At 31.1% G+C, this 24,126-nt stretch overlaps 2 protein-coding genes across 17 annotated transcripts; one reads left to right on the top strand and one right to left on the bottom strand.

Moving 5' to 3' along the window:
* Window positions 1–1,335: 1,335 nt before the first annotated feature.
* On the bottom strand, window positions 1,336–18,047 carry LOC130901713 (uncharacterized). Of its 3 annotated transcripts, none has more exons than XM_057813255.1 (6): window positions 16,364–18,047; window positions 15,957–16,264; window positions 12,005–12,295; window positions 7,963–8,175; window positions 2,601–2,849; window positions 1,336–2,547 (listed from the first exon to the last, which is right to left on the bottom strand). In XM_057813255.1, exons 1-6 carry the CDS (start codon window positions 17,779–17,781, stop codon window positions 1,775–1,777), a joined length of 3,252 nt encoding a protein of 1,083 aa, XP_057669238.1. In that variant the 5' UTR covers window positions 17,782–18,047; the 3' UTR covers window positions 1,336–1,774. The 3 variants fall into 3 exon arrangements, with proteins under 3 accessions (XP_057669238.1, XP_057669239.1, XP_057669240.1); XM_057813256.1 differs by having other exon boundaries at window positions 2,606–2,849; XM_057813257.1 differs by having other exon boundaries at window positions 2,606–2,849; window positions 15,957–16,261.
* Window positions 4,429–7,868, top strand: LOC130901714 (uncharacterized). 14 transcript variants are annotated; one of them, XR_009060312.1, is made up of 6 exons: window positions 4,460–4,649; window positions 5,215–5,433; window positions 5,523–5,776; window positions 6,170–6,293; window positions 6,356–6,719; window positions 7,252–7,868. XR_009060312.1 is itself a non-coding variant. In XM_057813263.1 (3 exons), the coding sequence occupies exons 1-3, from the start codon at window positions 4,642–4,644 to the stop codon at window positions 7,346–7,348; spliced, it is 318 nt and encodes a 105-aa protein (XP_057669246.1). In that variant the 5' UTR covers window positions 4,460–4,641; the 3' UTR covers window positions 7,349–7,868. The 14 variants fall into 14 exon arrangements, 4 of the variants coding, with proteins under 4 accessions (XP_057669246.1, XP_057669243.1, XP_057669241.1 ...); XR_009060313.1 differs by having other exon boundaries at window positions 6,167–6,293; XR_009060320.1 differs by lacking the exon at window positions 4,460–4,649 and adding an exon at window positions 4,738–4,976 and having other exon boundaries at window positions 5,539–5,776.
* Window positions 18,048–24,126: the final 6,079 nt, after the last annotated feature.

Below are 24,126 nucleotides of genomic sequence, written 5' to 3'. Positions count from 1 at the left end.
CATCAGATATTGCGACTTGTTCCATTCACGTACCAAATCAGACAACCACTAAATCCCAACAACGAAATGGTTATAATTTAAATGATGTTTACAGCAAGTTGACAAAAATTCATAGAACACGTGTCCTTTGGAGTTACCCACGTTCACCGGGACACTGTTTGTGTTCGTAAAAACTTTATTCGCCGGCTAACAAGTTTAGAAAACGGTCCAAAAAAGTTCGCGGACTGTCACAAACGGACCGAGTTCTTGTTTTGTTTTTGTCCTGTCCGCTTGGTGAAAATCCAGCCTAATAGACCAGCATTTCGTCCACAGTTACGGCGTATAAACTCGTCCATTTTGTGTTTGATGACAATTACGACACCCATCTTATGCAAAACTTTCTTATAGTGTGATCATTCAAAATTGAAATCATAGTTGTCCTGAACGTCTGGCATTTTGTACCATCAAAACGATATTCAGCAAACCACTTTGTTCCTCATTGAATTTATTGGTACAGATTTCCTATAGTATTTATCAAGGTTAGCTTTGATTGTAGTGATATGTTTTTTTCGCAAAAATAATGCTCAATGAGCATGTGTAATTCACTTTATTTTATTTTTTCTCAAATCAGGAGGTAGTCTAGATTGAATGGATGTAAAACAAAAAATAAACGACACTGTTTGTTAAAACTCTGACAAAAGTCAAACGGAAAATCTGTTGACAGTGTTTCAGCAGGAAATTTAAATCTCACGGCTTTATTGACAAACGTATCCCATTTGAAATGTGCATGACTCCGCATCTCATCTTTCTACATACGAAATACGTAGACTTCTCCCAAAAAAGGCTATTTTTCTGGTGATTTTCTGTCCTACTTTCCAATATGCTAGTATTACTCTTTCGACGTGCTGAAGCCTTCTGCTAAAATGGACAAGGCATTCCCCGAGAAGATGATCCGTTATTTATATATTTGCTCACAGAATCTGCAGCTCTCGTCTTATGGTATTTGATCTAGCAGTGGCTTGCCAAAGATCAAATATCAGCTTAGTGTTATTTCTGGAGTTCTTAGCTGATATGGTTATGAATTGTTTGGATTGTCTTACGTTTAGAGTGCTTCATCAGTAAGACTTCATTTGATCCTTCAGCCATCCGCTCAGTTTGTTGTTGATATCACATCTCATGAGGCCACGGCTGGGCCCTGGTCGGAATTAGGACTGTATGCTTTCTCATTGCCTAGTAGCCACATTAGGTCTACTTTGTTTCTGTTAGCTAGCATTTTTGGAGTTGGTTTAAGTCCAAATACTTTGTGTTTTAGGTATATTATTACGTATTCAATGATTCATAAAAAATACACAAATCTATTCCGAAACTTATTATATTTACAAACCTACTGTACCGAATCCATATCTGATTATATATATCTATTTTTAATTAATTACATAATTGATAAGTAATTTAACAATTTCATAAAATAATTTAGATATTATTATTAAGCGAACTAACGCGACTCGAAAAGATCATAAGATTTATGTTTTAAATTATTAAAATTACTCGAAGGAATTTAAAAACAGTACGTGTTTAGAAACAAATACAGATCGAGTTCACTTTCATTAGAGGTAAACAATACCAGCCTTGTCGAGTAGACAATAGCAATGAAAACACATGTTGTTGTACTATGTACTATGTTAACGTAATAAACACCCAGTGATTTTTGTATCTGAAGATGTTTCTATTATTACTTTTCCTGACCAAATACCCCAACAACACATTACAAACATTATTTATATTGGTAATTTATTCAAACTCGTTTTGAACCATCATCAAAATAACTTCTATAGTAAGCTCCACTTAACAAGTTAGTATTTTTGTTATCAACATTTCTCAAATAAGTTTCATGCCAAGGTGTACGATAATAGCTGTATGAATTATAGTACTTTCTATAATTGTTGTTACCACTATGTCTTTCGTAATTGTCATACAAATAATTGGTTGAACTTGTTGCGTATTTATCGATGGAATCAATTTGTTTCGCATTATTGGAATCAACGTCAGGTTGTAGCCACCATATTAAAAATACAACACCACCTGCTACAAGAAGCAAGACGAGAGTAGGGACTATGAAATTTGTGAAAAATTGGTTTTTCCTTATTAATTTACAAAAAGTTGCTACGGCATTTATAATATTCAGTAATACTATTGGAATATAACCAAAAATACCCAATTTAGAAAATACTGATTGTAGGTTATAGTTATCATTAGATACACTGTAATTATTATCGTAAGTATACCCATAATCATTCCCATGAGATTTATCTGCGTTTGCAAATAAACTGTGAGTACCGACACCAAACAGTTTGCCAAGAATCTGTGGTATCGCTGCCACAATTTTCCCTACAATTTTAACAATGATGTTTGTAATAATATCTTCTTTTTCAAAATTTTCAAGATCAGAAGTATGGAAGGGAACGGTACGGGTTTCTTCATTGATAAATGTGGGATATTTGAATGTGTCTTGATACTTCTCAAATGGCCAATATTCTATCTGTTTAGGACTTTTGGAAGCTGTTTCTCCTACAAAAAAAAATATTTTTATAGTTTATTAATAACAAATTGAATTGGCTCACCTAACTGATATTTGATTTTGCTCAATCTATCTTTGAGTTCATTATAATGAGCTGATCTAACTTTCATATCTTCTTCCAGAAAATACTGCCTCAATTTCGAAGTGACGCTATCGTCGACTTGCGTATTTGATAATACTTTTTGTGTCGTGGAATCGATAGATCTTGTAGAACGATAATTCTTATTAGTTGGTGAATGTTGTGGATACATCTGATTCGGTTTTATATCATCAGTTATGGAGTTGATAATAACTGTATAAAGGAGATAATCATATTTAGTTTTTTTTATTATCTAATTGCACATTGTTTTGGAAAGGAAATCTATGAGAGTTTAATATAATATAATAATAATAACAATCAGAAGACAATTTTTTAATATTTCTTAACTTTTTAAATAATGTTAATCATACGGCGAAGAACAGCCAAATGGAAGAAATTCCTTAATGAATAAATGAAGGCGTGTTGAGAAAAACTCTTGGACACGTCGATTTGTATGAAATATTTTCTTGATTTTTCAGAAAACTCTAGATACAATTCATGTACAATGTCCTATTTTTTACCGATATGAATTTGAAATCTTGAAGTCTTGTTTATTTTCGGTCAATCTCATAACCTTAGCAACTTCTCTGCTTCCATGATAGTAGTGATCAGTGCTATTATCATTGAATTTTGTTAACTGTATGTTATATCACTATATCAGATAATGGTTCATTTGACAGAAATGTACAAAATAACCATTCTCCAAATAATGATCGATTATGGAGATAACCCATGGGAATGACGACATATTACATATTAATATCACGACTTTGGATATTAAGCTTGAATTTCAAGCAAACCCACATAATTCTGGTCGAACTGTTCAACTTTAACCTCAAATTAATTTTTCGAATATTAATGGAAAATAAAATTCATCCCTATAAAATAATACCAACCAAGGAGTTAATCGAAGACGATTTCTATAGGAGAACGTATTTTTCCCTACAAATGATGGCAATATTAGATAACAGTGTAATCCAATCAGAAGTTATTTTGTTTTCTGATGACAGAACATTTACACTTCACGATCATGTTAATTGTCAAAATGCCGCTATTGATAATTCTTACTGGATGAGAGAAGAACAAACGCAGTATCCTAAAAAGTTAATGCTTGGACAGAAATTGTTGGAAATCGTAAGTCCCTTTTCCATTGATAGCAACTTAAATGGAAATAAATATTTAGAACTGCCCCAAAATAATGTCCTAGCAACTTTGTCAAGCTTATATTCTGATTCAGCAAATCCACAAGATCCTACGATTATAATATAGTTTTAACAAGAAACGGAGCACCGTTTAATTGCCAAATCAGTGTCAAGTAGTACCTGCACCCAATGTTTCCAGTTCGGTGGATGGGATGATGTAAAGATTTGATGCCAATATATTTTTTTTGTGGGGATATATCAAAAAAAAATTTATACAAAACTTAACTCTTCAAATTAGATGTCGATTGATTCACGCTTGCAACGTTAAAAGACATTTCTATACCAGATTAGCACGTTATCAAGATGTTCACAGTAATCATTCTGAATATCTCCTATATTAACATTAATGTTTTCTTTACATTATTCAGAAATAATCGGTGTCACTTATTGGGTTTTTGGTGCAATGTAGCGAATTTGCATCTTTTTTGCATGTTAATTTTTGTGATAAATCTGAAAACACCTAAAATTTCGAAACACTTGAAGATAGGTACAAGTCATTCTATTTGAATTATATCTAGAATAGAAGAATCCAAAAAATAAATAATATACAGCGAGTTGCATTTAAAATAAGAAAGTTGGCATTAGCTACTGTCACATGTCTAACTTTGTTTATGAAAAAATGAGCATTTAACAATACGAATCGACGTGCCCGAGTGTTCTTCCAACTCGCTTCTATTTATTTATAAACGAATTTGTTTCATTCGGCTGTTCCACACCGAGTGTTTGAGAACTAGTTATAGGTAATAGTTGAAGAAGAGCGAAATGAACGAAAGAAATGAGGAATTATAACTTTCATTATTCAAATGAGACGGTAAGAAAAACTAGAAAATCTAGCAGTACTAAGATTTCTATGAGAGAAGAAATACTCTTTAACCCTAGAGTTACATGGACTGCTACCTATTATTCTTCCCAGTAAAATAATAGTGATAAAATATCAATTAGGACTAACGTCAACTAACTTAATTGTTTTTTTCGATTAGCTTTCTTAAAAACCGGAATTCAGTGTTAAAAAAGTGATTCCAATTCATATATTCATATTCTTTCTAATAATAATAATCGAAATTAAACGTATTTGGAGAATTGAAAAAATAGAAACTATTAATATATTATAAGTTGATGTCATTTTATAATGTATCAGGTAAATAGATTTAAATTTAAAAATTTGGCTTTTGTCTCGTGTTTTGTAACCTAATCTTTTTCTGTCACTCCAGCGTAAGTTCCAAAATATATGGAATGTTACGAGACTATATAAAAATTGTAATAAATGTTTCTATCACTTTTTTAACGAAATATTTAAAATTCATAACTCTAAGGTAACATCCACTAACAAAATGAACGCATTGTCTTTGTACGGTTTGACACTTGTGTGCTTTTAGTTACAGGTTATTTTATGGAAAAACTATGACCGGCTCTACCAAAAGGAAATTATGTTTGGAAAATAAAAATAAAAAAATGGCTGCGTTAATGGATATAGTAAAATTAAATGAATATGATCGAAATTTGAAAACCAAAGAATCAAAACTTGATGACAATGTTAGTATGCACCCACTGAAGGAGCCAAACCCAAAAAGATTAAAAACAGAAAATAGTGAAACGTAAGTACCTATTATCTTTTAATCAATGAATTAAATATAAAACAAATTAGTTTCTAAATATTTATTCAATTAAATATTTTTATAAATAGATTCTACTTTAAACAGCTTATGAAACTGAGAGTTTTTTCGGAATTATGACAAAACACCTAAAGGCGGATTGTCATTGCCCGAAATTGTTTCCCGAAATTCAGTCAGTTTGTGCGAGAAATTATATTGCTCTCCTGATCCATCTTTGGCGCGAAATACACGGTGTACTTATACACTGGAGGATACAAGGAAGGCGAAGCAGTTTGATGCGTGATTGAAAACTTACTTCTAAACATACTCGCGAATATAGTTTCATGTGAGTACAAAGATGAGACTCATTTTGCGAAATAGTTTTGCGTAGTGTGAAATTTCTGTCGATTTGGCTAGTATGATATATTACCCGGGCGATTCAACAAACTGTAATTCCTCAAATGTGCTATTTGGCAAGAAAAGTTTCTAATGATTGGGGAATCGCATAATATATATATATATATATATATATATATATATATATATATATATATATATATATATATATATATATATATATATATATATATATATATATATATATATATATATAGCATTGATTGCTCGACCATCTGAAATTCTGGAATGATTTCGAATAATATTAAACCTTCATAATTTCACCACACATTGCTTAGATCAATCCATAGCAATTCATCTAATGAAACGATCATTTCAGTAGAGCAAGGAGCTGTTTACAAAATTTACTCGACATTTCGGTTAATTCGTGTGGCACTATTTGCCAACTTTTATAATCATTTCAAATGTTGATATAAGGTAGAAGGTCCAAGAGAGTTTGATAATCAGTGAGTACTGGTACTAGGTTGGTTTTCTACTGCTTACATTGTAACTTCAATATCCCACGCAGGTGGAAGACCTGAGCCCAAAAGATTTTGAATCGTCAACTGTCCACCCTGAGTCTAAATGGTAAGGAAATACGTGAAATACCTCGGAACACTTGAACAGAAGACTAAAGTAAAAAACAAATCTTTACTAAAAGGAAACAACTTGGCCTCAAGTTGCATAAACTCTACTGGATTATTGGACGATACTCCGAGATATCTCTTGAGAACAATATCTTAATATACAAAGTTGTTCTTAAACGAATCTGGCATTAAAAAGATGCTTGAGTGGATTGGAAAAAGTTGACAAACTAAAAGCATGGACAGAAACTCTAGAAATTAAATCAAGTGTACTCCTTCCATTTAATAAAACCGATTATGCATTTCCAGGTATGTAAGAAAATCTTAACCAAACAATTAAACACTAAAATTCTATACATGAAAATATTTTTTCACTTATATGAATCTTGTATATTTAGACGTTAGAAATATAGAAATAGAAAACCGATGACAGTCAAATGATGCTGCTACTTCATGCTTATACTTTTTTTCCAGCCCTGTCTTACAAGAACAAGCTATTGAATTTATTTTTCGTCCTATATTTTTGCATTGATCTCATGAAAGTTTTCTTTCAAATGACAGGTCAGAATATAAATAGTGGCTACCACAGTAATTTTTTACAGTTTATTCTACATTTAATTGGGTGATCCCTAAATAAAATACCTTCAACATCACGTATTCCTTTTAAACCTTTCCAAATAATAGTGCCTTTCTAATCAAAATAGGCGTTTACGTATTCGATAACATATTATAAAAATATTTCTACTATAATTGAAAAGCACTTTCTTCCATTTTGCTAAATATTCTTATTCTTTGAGCTGATCAAAAAATGATGAGTAATATTCTCTTATTACTGTTTTAGATTTTTGAAGCTAGTGTATGAAGATAAATTCAAGACTATCCTGAACAACGGCTCACTCTTACAGCATATGAAACCGTCTTTGCCTTGTTTGGAGTAGATTCGACCTTTGTAGAAAGGCCGGGGAAGTGGCTGAAATTTTAGTGAGAACCTCTCACCGCCTTCGTAAATATTGATAAGTGCTGATATCTTTTTTTATCTTCTTAATTCTTATTTTATTAAACGCTATAAAATTACATTTATTTTGGTTTTCAAATGCAAAAAATCGAACAAATTTAACAAATGACAGATCTGATTAATAGCTTGTAATAGCTAATTTAAAAACCAAAATAAATGTAATTTCATAGCGTTTAATAAAATAGCATTGAGAAGATAAAAAATTATGAACAAAAAAAATTGTTATTTAATGTATCAACTATAAAATACATGTAGAAAGACTGACCCAAAAAGGTCGGCGGCCCCCCGGAGCGAAAACTGTTTGGCAACACAGGTAGGCGACCCGAAGTTATCATAGAGTTTAAATGGTAACATGGACCGACAAAGTATGGAAATAGAACTTCCAATAAGTTTTGCAGTGAAAGGTGGAAAAATATGGAGTTTGAATGAGCAGAGAAATCAAAGGAATTAGAGAAAATTTGATAATACAGCATTTGATATCTTTTGAAGATGGTATATTAAGTTTTTTTAAATTCATTATAATCTGATAAAACTTGCCTTTTAAACCTTTTACTTGTTGTTGTAATTGTTCCAGTTCTACTTTATCACCATATTTTTCGTTGTAATGGGGCGTATTCATGGTAGACAAAATACTCTCTAAATTGAGTATTTCTGATTTCAAATCGTTGATACTCATACTTTTTTTCAAATCATTATAATTAACTTCTGTCTGATAGTGTCCAGGTGGTGGTAGGCCATATCCTGCAGGTTCTGAAATGAAAAAAGTCTTTCTATTATCTGGAGATCGTATAATAGTCCGATCAAATTATATATGTCACGTTTCAATAAATCTCATGAAACAGAATGAATACAAAAAAAATGATTGATACCATTTCTTTTTTTAAATGTAGTAATTCGTTTAGTACTAATTCCAAGCCTGTTTGAGCTGCTGCAATAGCAGATATGTGACTGAGTACATTATCTTTACTCCAGTAATTTTCTTTTATCGCATTACTTGATTTTATGACTAAATTGACATAATAAACACCAGTAATTGTGGCCAAATAAATATAATACCTGATCAATCATACTATAGAAACCACATGACTGGCGGATAATAAATGAAGTGAACATGTCATTATTAAGAATCTAAGTTGCGTTCGCTTGTTCAATATCAATTGTAACTAATGCTATACAACTTCCAAACACAACTATGTTTAACAAAAGGGAACAAAGTTGAGCTTTAATTGACTCAACAGCGATGTTAAAAATGATGGGGCCTGTCTCGCTTCTATCGTAACGTCGGCCAGGTACGACAAAAGTTGCTACCCAGAAAAGACACACTACACGAAATACATTGTGGAATTGCAAAATCGAACACCAAATACATAATATCAATTTTCAGTGCCAACCGAGCTCTAGATTTTGTGGAAAATCCTTTTTCACAATCATAGAAGTAGAGAAAAGTGTCAAAAGCTTCACCGCTACTTGGGTAGATAATTCTGGGTGTACCTTCTTTATATTCAGTAAAATTTGCGGAAAGAAACCTCGTGAAAATTGAGTTTCATTAATTGATTACTATCAGTTGATAAAGTTATGAAGTGGGAGCCAGCATGTTGTTCAGTTTTTTCAGAAAAAAGGTTCTGTTATCTACATAGATCCACTTGTATCTTTAATAGGAATATACTCATTCAATTGTTTTAACCAGGCGTCAAGATGATATAAGTAATGAGAAAGATGAAAATAGATAAGTTGAAAATTTTCTTTTTCAATTTCGTTTATCAATTAATAATAAATTAGTGATCACCAACGTCTTGTTAATAAACTTACTTATAGCTGTCTCAACCCAAAGAGGGGTCGCAATGTTGAATATATTGAGAAAGCCTGCTATAGAGTAACAAGTTAAAAATTAGTGTAAATTGTGCAATTGAAAATTTTCAGAACAAAGCAAATAAAAATATAAACGTGGTTTTTCCTTAGTTCTCGAAGACTGTTGATCGTTCACTGTTGTTCAAAAAATGCTTGGGTGGTTTAAAAAACTTGATAAACTAAAAGAGTGGACAGAAATTCTAAAAATAAAAAGAAAGTTTGTTCCTTATATTTGATAAAACCAATTATAAATTGCCAATATTGAGAAATACTGAATACTAATATCTAATGACTTGACTTAACTGTTTTATACTAAATTTTCCCGCGAAAATTAAATCCAGCGAGTAAACACCATTGGCGGGAATCTTCAGATTCATTTTTTGACTACTAAACTATAGAGTGGGCTATAAGATATTGGCCTTTTGTCCCTATTTAAGCTACTCTTACATCTAACAATTTCAATGCTTTCAAATGAATCCGACAATTTATTATTGGATACATTTTTAAACAATTTAACATAAATAACATTTATGTCATGATTGTGACTGGCAGCGTGATCAGCAATACCTGATTTTCTGGTTCGTTCAATTTTTAAATGACCTATACGCTCTTTAAACCGGACAATAACGGATATCTTAGTCTGCCCAATATCCTTTCCGTCACAATCACCACAGCCAATTTCATACTTACCGCTCTTTTCCAAATTTGGTATTTCATCTTTAGGATTGCCCAACAATTGTTTTAATTAATTGTTGGATTTTTTCAATTTTCTTTGTTCTTCATTTTGGGTTTGGAAAAAAGTGGATTCACATTGAGATTTCTAAACCTATGACGGTTAATTAACATATTTAGAATTCTTTTATCATGACCGTTGAGAACAGCTACATCCTCGATTAAGGTCTTTTCCTTGTATCCTGATGGTAAGTGGAAAGTAGATTAACCGATGTACCAGGAAATGGAGACTGACCACATCAAATTCTATTCCTAATTACTAAAGTATCTAAAAATGGTCATTGTCCATTATTTTTCCATTTCATAGATGAACTTTGTAGATGGATACTTTGAGTTATTATCCAAAATGAATTCGTCTACGTCTACCTTTGTCGTATTGAATATGGCATCATTTCCAGTCCAATAATGAATTTTACAAGAATGACGAACAGCAATGGTCAACTGCCTATCACCGTTTATTGCTGAATTATTCATGAGTCATTTTGAAAAGGGTTTCAGTATTTTCCCAGGATATGATACATGTATGTGGATGAGATTTTCGCCATATTCAATACGAAAAAGGCAAACATTAAGCAGGTACATCCCGGCTGATTCTTTACATTGTATCCAACATAAGATGACCAGTCTCCATTTCCTGTTACATCAGTTAATTCACTTTCCACTTTCCATCCAGAGATACAATTAGGAAAAGACCTTAATTGAGGACGTAGCTGTCCTCAACAGTTATGATAAAAGAATGGTAAATAGGTTAAGCAATCGTCATAGGCTTAAGAAATCTTTCAAGTGAAATCACTTTTTTCCTAACCAAAAGGAAGAACAAAGAAAATTTGCTCTGATATCTTCAAATCCTGTTCATACAAAAGGATTGGAATATATATATATATATATATATATATATATATATATATATATATATATATATATATATATATATATATATATATATATATATATATATATATATATATATATATATATAGCAGAGTGGGATTTAAATTGGTTTATATATCCAATAATACATTAAAACAATTGTTGAGCAATCCTAAGAATAATAGAATAATATACCAAATTTGGAAAAGAGTGATATATGTGAAATTAGCTGTGCTTATTGTAACGGAGAGGATATTGGACAGATCTGTTATTGTCCGGTTTAAAGAGCACATAGCTCATTTAAAATATGGACTGACCGGAAAATCAGGTATTGCCGATCACGCTGTTAGTCACAATCAAGACATAAATATTAATTATTTAAAATTGTTAAAAAATATATTCAATAATAAGTTGTTGAATGCATTGGAAATCATTGCTTAAATAGGGACAAAAGGCAAATATCTTACAACCCACTCTATAGTTTAGTTTCTCGCCAATGAGGTTATCCTGCTGGAATTAATTTTCGCGGGAAAATTTGGTATAAAACAGGAAAGTCAAGTCATTAGATTAGTTTACCTTCAGTCTCTGAAGACGATAATTTGGCGTCAGACAGTGTAATCGTGAGTGTTGATGTAGTGAGGGTGTAAACAGTGTATTCAGTATGAATATCACCAACGGTTCTCGAAATTGCAACTTAATATTGAGAAAGTCTGTGATAGGGTAGATTTTAGAAACGCTTATAATATATCCCTTTTTCAAGTTGATTTATATTGAGGGAGGAAGTACAAAGATGTTGATTATGAGATACATAAATAAGTAAGTGATATGTACAAAATGCTTTTAGTACCGAGCCTTAGAATAAGCCATAATGCTAAACATTATTGAAATCACACAGAAAATATATGAAAATGATTATGATTTTGTATAGAACAGAAAGTAAAACAGAAAAATTATGTAAATGGCTTCTTTGGTAAAACTTTTTGTGTCACTATTGCCAATTGTTGATCATTATACATAGAATTTAAAAAAAAAGTAAAACAGAAAAAATTATGTAAATAACTTCTTTGGTGAAACTTTTTGCCACTATTGCAAATTATTGATCATTATATAAAGAATTTTAAAATCGTACCTTCCGGATAATAACCAAATTCTTTAAAATCTCTCCCTGGAAATGTGTGGGGGACTGGAAAAAACTGGTTTCTAAAATTTGCGACGGATGGTTCTATTAATTTTGGAGTCTCTGCGGGTATTGGTTCGATTCCCATTGGTTTAAACCCATCAAGAGGTGGTTGTGTAAATTCCGAGTAATAATATGGATTATTTGGCTGGTATCTGTAATCTAAAAAAGGTGGAGCCATCGTATTTAGAAATTGCTGTCCTCTAATCCATAGCGGATAAGGTAACCAGTCTCTTTTCGAATCTGTAAAAATCATTGTCATTTTACATGTTATATATAAAAAGTCCAAGGACAATAGGCGAAATTTTTATTATTTTTGGGGTTAGGATAAAAATATGGTTGTAGAAAATAGTATATTCATATGCCTCCTTAAAAAAGAAAATAAACGAAAATAAAATTCCCATTTAAAATAAAGTTTGCAAATATTTTGTACAGGTCTATTCGAAAACTTGAGAAAGTTGGAATATTCATAAAAATACGTGTACCTCACATGCAGCATACAAAACCAGTAATTCTTCTCCTATATTATATGAAACATATCGCAACATTTTGAATAAAAATCAATTTCGATTATCCTAGTTCAGTTTCAGCAGTTGTTTCTTAATTTGAGCTGAATTTCTTACCGGCGAAGATCAGTGAATAGCCAGTAATTACTGGGGACCAAATCTACACTATAGGGTTTTTTCTTCGACATACAAGACCGTTATCTCTTGATGTTTGCATTCCATTGATCCAAATACTCTATGTAGTGTTCGCTATTGATTGTCTCTCCTTTTTGGAGATAGTCTATGAGCAATATTCCGAGCGCATCTCAAAGTACTGAAGCCATAACCTGACTCCTTTTGAGGCTTCGGACGTGGTTCATCGGCTGCAGCCCACTCAATTGATAATCGTTTTGTTTCCGGAGTGAAGTGATGGATCAATGTTTCATTCATTATCAGATAACGACGCAAGAAATCGTATTTATTACGTGTAAACATGCCAAATACTGCTCTGAATTATCAACACGTTGTTGTTTTTGATCGACTGTGACACATTGCCCTCTGATATCTTTATGGTCTCAGCTATCTCACGTAATTTCAATTTACGATTAAGATATAATCATTTTGTGAACTTTTTTGATATTTTCTGGAGTAATCACCTCAATTGGACGACCAGAATGCTCATCATCATCATCGGTGTCTGCAGGATCACATTTAAATTCAGCAAACCAATAACAACTGGTTTTATCGCAGAGTCCGGTAAACACTTTTGAAGCCGTTGCTGAGAGAGTACAGTATTTGTTTCCATCAAGAAGCAATGATAAAATAACACACGAAATTATTTTGAATCCATTGTTTTGAAAATAACCAAAGTAGCTTCACTTAAACGGCTGACACTTTTTTCTGACCAATTGAAATGTTATGAAATTTTACATATAGTCTTGTACTATGTAACCAAAGTTGGTAATTCATAAACGTCGTATGGATTTGACAATTTCAGCGCCATCTGTGTGTCAGTTATACGACTTATTGAGTGATGGTATAAATATGCTCCAACAGAAGCCGAATATAGGAAATAACACATCTGTTCAAAAGAAATAGAGGATCATTATATAAGTCGCAATGGTTTTAGCACAAAATTTAGGAGTTTGAAAATAGGTTGACATAATACAATATCAAAATGTCTTTGTAAAAAAATTGTTTATTGTCATGATACCAGTTAGACAAGTCCTTTTCAATGTAAATTGCATTAAAATGTATTAAAAGTTGAATATAACAAAAAGCATTTATAATTTGGTTAGACAATGTATTAAGCATAATATAGTTCGAATGTTTCAAAACCAAAATATTTCACGCAGAAGCATTTACCCTCATATAGCCGAATGCAAAGAAGGATTACCATGTTTGAACCTCCTAAAAAGTGGTAAACCAAGTATTTTTACCCGAGAAGAAGCAGAAAGACAAGATCAACAAAAGGCAGGGTTGGTGCGTGAATACTACACTTCTAATAGTACTGTATCGCGGGAATTAGCAAGAAATAGCCAAAACACAGTAAAAGATGAAAGTGTCCCAAATATCCTCCAAACTAATTAACAAGTATCCCAAGATGCGGATACATTTTGTATATTTTATATATACAGTCATTGTTATGAATGATGAAAAAACGTCACATTTATCACATTCGTAATCAAAGAAAACGATGGTTTTATAGAATACCCTAACAATGTCAAATATAAAGAAAAAGCAAAATTCGCTGATAACGTTCTGGTCTGATGTATGATTTCGACAAGAGGGATATCCAGACCTTATACGGGTCGAGTAAGAGGGAAGCTTTAGATTCTGAAAGATATAATAGCAAATGCATTACTAAATTAGTTGAATATGTACCTCAACATCATGCTAGAGACGATATTATGTTTTGGTCGGACTTGCAAGGCAACTCATAATTGGCTACAAAAAAATAACATACCTTTTGTAGATCCAAGACAAGATAACCCTCCTCATTTACCTTAAGTCCGATTAATTGAAGAATTTTAGGAACTTTTATATTGCATAGTGTATGATTGAAGGTGGCAAGCCGAAAATGAGAAACAATTATGACGTAGAATGTTTAGAAAAATACGATACGATATTCAAGTCGGTTAAGAGAGATGTTCGCAGAAAATTACGTCTAGTTGAAGAGCACAGGTCCCTTCATTCAGATTAAGTTATTAACTTTGTTAGTTATAAAGCCGTTAATTATGGAAAATGAGAAAAGCTTCAGTAAAGATACTTATTACTTACAAAAATATAAAGTTAAATATTTCGTGCAGAAGCTATTGGGACATACCTTATTAGAAAAATTACCAAGGAAAACAAAACACACAAAGATAAAGCTGCGGTCTATTAACATAGAAAGCGCGTAGAATACCAGCAATTAAAAGTGTTAATTTAAAGTTATTGCTGTAGGTTTTGAAAAAAAATATGCCTATTCCTAACATTTTCACTAATGACTTCTATTACGAGTATAAAATAAAACAGACTTTAAATTCTTTCAATATTCATGTATACAAGAAGTACTAAATTTTACTATTATTCTGAAACTATAGGAAAAAAAATCTCAAATGTGATAGTGTAATTTTATTATCATTTCCACTTTCTTCAGCTTGATGCTAGATGCACATATTTTGCGATTTATGTGGATGTCAAAATAAAAACTTCACCGTATTTCGCTATCTTCATTATGAGGTTAATGTTTGGCTAAGACTATGTAGATATAATTGATACAATTGTTGTTTCCAATACCAGGATACTCCTATGTAGAGTGTGACCGAGATGGTTGTGATTAATTAGAAAACTAGAATTGAACATCTGGAAAACTGTTTCAGGGAAATTAGATTCAAATCCATTCAATATCATTGAAGTCAACCAATCATTGATACGACAATGATCTCAAATTTTGGAAAAACTTTACGTTACAATATCTAATAAATAAACGAAGATCAAATAATTGAAAAAATCTATTAGCCCTACTCGACTTCGTGAACAATGAGAAATCTATAATTGGCAATGGATTTTGAATCGCCCTGTACTAGAGTAATACCATTTAATAATAAATTTTTAAGCAGCCTTTTCATTCAATTCGTCGGGTCGGTTAAATAAATTTAATTCACCTCCAAGTGGAATTAATCCTAAACATGTGATTAAGTGTCAAATGGAAAAGGCTTAATATCAAGTATTTATTTGTGTAAAAAATATTCATTTTCGTGTAAAAATTATAATGCTTATTTTCATTAATCATGGCTGAAAATGCATCCATTTTAATTGTTTTGCATTTTAAAAGAATTTGTGGTGAACCTCATAACTAATAAACAATGGAGTGGAAAAAAGGACAAACTTTAGATTTGTTAGATATAATCTGAGGAATAATTCTGAATATTTACCTAAATTGGGGTACATTTGAGGTGAGAAGTTTATTCCAGGATTGCTTGATGGAATAATGTGATCGTTATCACTTTTCTCCTTTTGTAGTAGTTCATCTATTTTGCTCCTTAGCTGCCTGAGCTGATCAGCCGATAGACGTGAAGGCTGCTTATCTTCCTTTAGCTCATCTAATAGACCCTTATTTTGTGGAATATTTTTTTGAATTGGAATCGTAATCTCCTCTTTTGGTTTTAGATTTTCTATTTCAGTTTGTAATTGTTGTAGTCTTGTTTCAATGCCAACATCTAGCTTTCGTTCAGGTTTACTACTGTAATCAGAAAAAAAAAACGGTAAATATACTATCAGAAACTTAAATATTTGAATTATAAATAAATATTCAACCAATTGTTAAGCCAGTTTTCCTCACCTTTCTTTACCTAAAGCTCTCATTGCAATTTGCAACCTTTTCAAAAATTGGATATCTTCGTCTTCACCACTGTCGTCCTCGAATAGAGATTTAGATGAGGGTTCGTCTCTTTCTTTTTTTATCAACCTTCGTAAAATAGAGAGTTGCTGTTTGAGTGATTTTTCTTTATTTTCTTCACTCAAATTGACTTCAAGTTCTCTAATTTTATCTTCTAGGTTTGAATTATGAGGTTCTATAACTTCATCAAGAAATTTTACAATTTCTTTTTCGGCAGAACTAGATCTTGGTTCTATTGGTTCCTTTTCTTCAGTTTTATTATTTACTTTGTTCACAATCGGTCTATCCTTAGTTGTAAATTCAACTTTCTTAAAATCTTTTTTCAATTTTTCGGTATTTTCGACATTACTTACGATTGGCTTGTCTTGTCTACTTCTCTCTTGAGCAATATTGTTGATTCTCAGGTGTTTTTTATTTTCTACTTTCGGTATAAATTTTGGTAATGTTTGAGGTAAAAATAGAGGTAATCCCACTATTTCATCATTAGTTTCAATATCTTTTATTTTATCAGTACTCTTATTATTCTCTTTATGTGGAATATGAGTTTGATTTAAAAGCTGCTTAACAAGAATTTTTAATGCGACAATATCTTCATTTTGTTGTTTAATTTTTGTTTCCATGACTAATTCTCTTCCTTTCTGTATATTCCTCTCATCATTTGTTTCATTAAGAGCTGAAATTGCTTTTTGAATTTCCATTTTTAGTTTATCAAAGATTTTCTGTTTTTCAGCTTTTGGTTTTATGCTTTTCCTATCATTTTCCAGAGTTTTTAACAAATGTATAAGATCTCGAGGATTATATTCATCAGATAAATCATTATTTATATTGTTTCCTTCTTTATTCAACTCGGACAGAATTTTTTGTTGATCTTTGAGAAGTATTGTAAGCTCTGTTAATTTTCTAAGTTCTTGTTTTATTTCATTGAGCGATTGATCATCAAAACTTTCTGTCCTATCTATACAGTCAGGAGTTTCAGCTACAGTCAAAATATTTCCGGATGGGTAATCTTCCAAAACTGATCTTTTTTTTCTTTCATTTTCTGCTTCAGTGTAATCTTCAATAACATTTACTGTAGCTGGCGTGGTGAAAACTTCAATTTTCTCTTTGTTAATTTTATTTTTGTTTTTTTCTTTTTCGCTTTCATCTTCAACGTCGTCTTCATATCCTGAACCATAATCAATACCGACAAATTTATCTGCTTTCTTTAATATATCTTTTGAGATATCGTATAAAAAATTTTCTACGTCGTTACCGATTTGATCCAAATCTGTTTTATATTTCATTAAATCACTCTCACTATCACTTAATGCTGTTATTCGCAAAGTATGTGTTAAAAAAATTATTGCTATAAAAAAGAACATTTTATATGAACACCATGCGATTTGAATGAATACTTTATAATTTATGTGACATAGTTTGTGTGTTATGTTTTTGAGTGCAATTTCGATGTTATTCCTAGTCAGCAAAATGTTTAAAATTGTTTTTCGTAATCGTGAACTAGTTTATTGGAAACATATCAATAGTCCAGTCGTTTCTACATAAATTTTCATTAGTCACTTAATTTAATACATTTTTGAGTCAATGCAGAAAATTTCATAATGTGGTTTTTACAGCAATTTAGCGTAAATTGAGAGAATTTTTTTTAAAGTACATCTTGGTATAAATAGTCCTCATGAATAAGTTAAATGATAGATGTGTATGATGAAAAAATTGAGAAAATATACACACAGTCACAGAAATGTTAAGGAAAGTTGGACAAATAGGAATTATTACTTTCTAATTATATATTTACTTGTTTCCTTCAACTTTTTAAGTGAATATATATTTTTTAAAATTCTTGAGTTTGAATTTCATTTCAAAAATATCAAAATTATCAAAACTTTAACAAGCAAAGAAATTATCTATAAAACAAAATCAATTATTAATCAATGATAGACAAGACATAAAAAAACTTTATTATAATTTATCATAATTTAATCAATTCAATTTTCAAATTTATATATTGTTACGTATCTAAGGTAGGTAAACTAATATCTAATATTGCTGTCCTCTGTCATATATTATATATATGTATTCGAAATCTCGGAAAATATATTGAAGTTAGTTCACTTTGGTGTTTCCTTGCCACCATATATATATATATATATATATATATATATATATATATATATATATATATATATATATATATATATATATATATATATGTATTCGAAATCTCGGAAAATATATTGAAGTTAGTTCACTTTGGTGTTTCCTTGCCACCATATATATATATATATATATATATATATATATATATATATATATATATAAATGCTTCCAAATGTTTTTTATTTAGGTCTCTTCTGTATTAAATTTTTGAAAGATTGATCAAAATTGAGGTTCCGACTTATCGACAGTATTTATGAAAATATTGATTTTTTATAAGAAAGCACGGACAAAATTTTCAGAATCTTTAAACCCCACGGTATTCGCACAATCTTCAAACCCAAACAGAAACTCTCCCACCTATTCAGTGCATTCATCAAAGAACAGCATGGAATCGATGAAATCCCCTATTAAATTTGACATCTGTAAGAGATTATCTAAATGATTGAGAACAGGAAACGTGTTATATTCGTAATATGAAGATAACTCTAAGTTGTACGAAGTTGGCTATAGGTCTATTAGCACTTGGTAACATTCATTTGTTGCCAAATTTATGGCATTGTTACAGTAGTTTCAGTTCATGGAACACTGAGGAATATATAATGAGGCTCTATTTTAAATTACATGACTGCCGTGAATAAATCTCAGAAATGTCACTAGCAAACATTTGCTTCATGCGGGAAACACAACAGTGTATACAGGCCAGGACTTAGATAGTTCCATACTTGTTTAATCATAATTATCGTGGAAAGTTAAACAATTGCAACAAAATTAGTCAGATAGTTTTTGAATGAAATATTCATAGTATTTTCTGAGGAGCTAGGCTCAAAAGTAACAAGAATAAGAATTAAAATTATTCTTTTGCATTGAAATCATAGTTATGGTGTATGATGCAGTCAACCCGTGATACCATATTTGGGCTGGGCACTCTCTTGGTTGGTCACTGTCCCGCATTTTTCAATTAAAAACATTCGATGGTTCTCCTCTATCTGAATGTAAGTCGTCAGTGACTTGATATTGAGTGTTCACTTAGTTTGATTAAATGTTATTCTCCAAAACCTTTCTTTGCAAGTCTTTAGCAATCTGTTACTCATATATTACGATTCACAAATTTGATTTTATTATAAGTGGATGGTGACTTTTCCTTTTGTGTAGTGGTTCATTTATCCGTCAAATTGCTAAGATTTTGTTCCATTTTTTTAAATCCAAGGACGAATTCCCTGCAAGAGAAAGTCGTTTGCTTTCTCTCTAGCCTGTTCTACATGAATTTCTTATAACAGGGTGTCCCAGAAATTGCACGCCAGGCTGACACGGGAGGTAGATCAGCTTTAGATCTATCAAATAAAAGCAACATGACCTCAGTAAAAGTTTTTTAGTTTTCGAGATATTAACACTTTTAGGTTTTTTCAGAAAATCTCTACTTTTTGCCCTATTTTTGTCTGTTATGGGCATAAAAAACCTCTAATTTATAATTCTATGAATATTATACCATTTTTAAAGAGCACTAAGTAGGCTAGTTTTTAAAAACATTTTCTGACTCAGTCTGGTACATTTTTTTTTCACAGTCGCTAACCAAACTTTAGTTAAGGTTTTCGCTTTGAAACAAAAGGTAAGATTGAGTTGTTTTTTTTTGTTAATGTCGTGCTACTTTTTATTAAAATGAATACTGGGTTGTCTCAACCAACTATTAGTGGTAGCCCAGAAAAAAAAGAATTATAAATTAGAGGTTTTTTATGCCCATAACAGACAAAAATAGGGCAAAAGTAGAGATTTTCTGAAAAAACCTAAAAGTGTTAATATCTCGAAAACTAAAAAACTTTTACTGAGGTCATGTTGCTTTTATTTGATAGATCTAAAGCTGATCTACCTCCCGTGTCAGCCTGGCGTGCAATTTCTGGGACACCCTGTATAGGGTTCGTTAAGTAGTCTTGGTAAAAAGTGTATTTTACTCTCTTTGGCCCAATTGATAATCCAGATCTCCTTTAAGATATTTTATTAAACATCTTCGACCCTATCCTCTACGCCAGTATCAGTGCAAGCTCCTACTATGTTGATGAAATCTTCTTGCTCTAAAAAATTGTACAATCAATAATTGAAACGACCGCTGAAAAATGAGTGGAAGATAACTCTAGATTATGATGAAAGAAGTCAAAGACAATCGAAATAATTTATATTAGAAGAATCGCCAAATTTCTTAAGAAGTAAAATTGTGTGAAATCAGACAAGCTATTAGCAAGGAGCTATATGAAGCATCCAGTCCTTAAATTGAGAAGTTTCATAAAAAGCATTAGGCTGCAGAATGTAATCTAGATTTAGAGGAACGCAATAGATGTGAAAAAGTTGCAATTAATTCCATATATTCTATTGAACTGTTTTTAAGACAGTGGCGGCTTGAGGTAAGAAATTTTAGGTTTTCTGCAATGTTTTGAAAAAAACTTCACTCCCAAACAAAGCACTGAACAACATATTAGATGCCTATTGGTACATTCGCAATAGTGGCCTCCATCATCAAGTCAATGTCGAGGCTCCTTGTTAATACTGAGTTAGAAAGAAGACTTAAGAGGATAAAGTTTGAGTTAGTTTGAGGTTTCCGTTAAAGTGAAGCTTGTGTGTGCACGTTGAACTTCGTACAATCTATTCTACAAAACCTAAGGAATGCTGAAGTATACCTTAGTTTTAAATTTCAAACTTTTATTAGATTAAGTTAGAAATGAGCTGCTCATTTATCACTGTTAACCAGATTATGCTTGAAAAATATTATTCAACAAGTACTACTTTCCATCTTTATTGAGGTCTTAACTATATTTTATCACTCTACTTTTAATGTCTTAAGTAAACTCGCAATGGGTCAGTTTCAAAAATGTCAATAAATTTAACACTTCTAGTAACTCAACTGTTGATGTTGAGAGATTGTTTACTAAACTATAATAAGTTTCTTGCGATGTTACAATTTATTTCTTATGAACATTTTACCATCTTACATTCTTATATCTTTGTGAATCTTTTGATCACTTTGTCACTAAAATGAACTATTCTGGAAATAAAATTTTGACAGCATTTCAAGAGCTGTCAAACGATTTAAGATTTCTAGGAAACGTTCCGATTTAGTGTTAAAAAATTTCGTTCCGTATCTGATGTTGCCGTGGGTTGTACAATTCCTTATATTTTTTTAGTTTTTCCAGAGTATCTGAATATATATATATATATATATATATATATATATATTAATTTAGCTCGCCATTCATTGCTCTGCCATCATTTCTTGGATAAATAATAGAGAGTTCAGTTCCCAACATTGCTTTAACATGTCAGATAAAAGAACATCCTCGAGAAATTAGTACTCTTTAAAGTTTCCCGAATAGTATACTGATAAAACTACTAGATAATCGTTAAAATTCAATCGATATTTCACACATTTCAAAATACAATCACACAACTCTAAATTTGGAAAAAATACATGTAATTGCGAATTTGTAGAAGCAGCTTTAGATATAGTCAAGCTTAACTAATGGGCAAAACAACGTACGTAAGCAAAATGATTTCATCTAATTCCGCTATCAAATGTGACACTTTAAATCACTGACATTAGGAAACGTCATATTTTTCATAATTTTCATATATCAATTATGAAAAGTAGTTATTTAATAACTTCACGTAAATGTAAAATAATTTATTAATACTTTAAAAACTGACAAATATTTCAATATTAAAACTGATTAACAATTAACTTATTATTTTAATTTAAAAGACACAGTTATTTAAATTAAGTTTATTTTCTGGGTGAATATTCTCTAGAACTTCTTGTTCACTGCTTATTTCATTTGAAGCTATGATATCTACATGTACACCAGGGTCTTGGCCCAGAATGTTTTTTGAAATTTTCTTATTTTCTAATGAATTCTCAATATTGTCTTTGGCTACATTGTAGGATTTCCATCCTCTATGTTGTTTTATTTTTAGAATGTCCGTAATTTTCCAATGTTATTTATGCACATGGGTTGTATGCCATATTTTCCATTACGATATCACACAAAAATTCTTCGTGCTTAACAGCTGGAGGTCTAATATTTCTATACTTTTTCTCTCTTTTTTTATCCTTCTCGTAGGAACATCAGTTCAGCCTTCCTGTAGGCTCCCGCAATCCCCATTATCATTGCGACCTAGGAACACAATTATTTAATAATTAATTATAAACGTAGTGTTATTCTTCATATCGACACTTTCGCGTACGGTGAATTCAGATCTCAACATTGAATATATAGTCCATCTTTAATGTTCAAAAGTTTTCCAAATAAGCAAGTAGTATTTTTTCATTGATGTTCTGTATATTTTCCAAATACCTGCACCAGTTTTCAAATTTTTTATAGCCCAGTGCATATATTTTTCTTGATTATTCAGGTATTAGCATTTGCAGCATTTGCAGACTCTTACTTCAAATGGAATGTCTGATTCGCTATCTGAAGACATTTCAAGTGATTACTTTTGACTTGTTTTGACTTTGCTTCCATTGTAACACTATTTGATTCCACATTAATATTTCTATTAAAGATTTTATTAAATATTATGAAAGCGCGGAATTAGATAAAACGTACGTAAACATGTTATGAAAAGAGCAATATTGTTTAACTCGTGTAATTTGTAAATTTAGCAAATATTACGCTTGTTGAACAATATCGCTCTTTTCATAACTAGTTACGTAAATAACTATTTTTAATTGATACTTGAACGCCTGCATGAAAACCATATACAACCGCTGCTCCATCATTACTCTGTAATCTGTTTTTTGGGTAAAATTTTGAATTATAGATTCTATAAGAATTGTTTTAATAAGTGACTCTGCATCATATAGTTCAGTAATTAAGTAGTTCAATTGGCTCTGCATTGCGAACACATCTAAAAAAAATACTAGTTGATATTTTAGAATACCGTCCGTGTTTCATTCGCATAGAAGATCGTCAAAAAAGAAGAATTATCAATTTCCTCAATTATTTGTTCATGACAAGGTACAAGAATGCAAGGTAACAGATCGCTTTGTATTTCCTTGGAGCCTCCGCTGAATATCGAAGAACTTTTTATGTACTGACTTAAGAGTTGCATCTAATACAGCTAAGTCATATTACATGGTTATTTGAAGTATAGTTCTTATCATGTTCCTAGAGATCCAATTCAAATGCACACATTCAATACAATGAATAATTATTGACAATATATATATATATATATATATATATATATATATATATATATATATATATATATATATATATATATATATTCTTCGACATATTTTCATTTCAAAAATAACTTCCAAACTGCATAAAATCACATAAACTCTATTATCGTATATTGTTATTCAGTTCAAATCGTTTCAAAGAACTATACAGCTCAGTAATTTTAAAATGCTGTATCGATAAAAAAATGCCCAGTGACACAGTAGTGAAATGTGATGAACTGCACCGCTTGAAGAAGTCAAGTATAATTTACTCCCCAAACACTCGTCGACTGCATGATCGGAGTCGAATCGGAATTGTGGTATGATATGTGTCCCAGCCTTA

The sequence above is a fragment of the Diorhabda carinulata genome, chromosome X (assembly GCF_026250575.1).
Source record: "Diorhabda carinulata isolate Delta chromosome X, icDioCari1.1, whole genome shotgun sequence".
Classification (NCBI taxonomy): Eukaryota; Metazoa; Arthropoda; class Insecta; order Coleoptera; family Chrysomelidae; genus Diorhabda; species Diorhabda carinulata.
The sequence above is the reverse complement of the archived record's forward strand: the minus strand, read 5'-3'. Positions and strand labels throughout refer to the sequence as shown.

Coding starts and splice junctions, on each gene's coding strand:
- LOC130901713 (XM_057813255.1), bottom strand. CDS start 17,781: ATGTTCTTTTTTATAGCAATAATTTTTTTAACACATACTTTGCGAATA. Junction 12,296..15,956: donor TCAAATGTACCCCAATTTAG/GTAAATATTCAG, acceptor TGATTTTTACAG/ATTCGAAAAGAGACTGGTTA. Junction 8,176..12,004: donor ATTTGGTTATTATCCGGAAG/GTACGATTTTAA, acceptor TTTTCATTTCAG/AACCTGCAGGATATGGCCTA.
- LOC130901714 (XM_057813258.1), top strand. CDS start 5,072: ATGTTACGAGACTATATAAAAATTGTAATAAATGTTTCTATCACTTTT. Junction 5,152..5,214: donor TTAAAATTCATAACTCTAAG/GTAACATCCACT, acceptor GTGTGCTTTTAG/TTACAGGTTATTTTATGGAA. Junction 5,434..7,251: donor AAAACAGAAAATAGTGAAAC/GTAAGTACCTAT, acceptor TTACTGTTTTAG/ATTTTTGAAGCTAGTGTATG.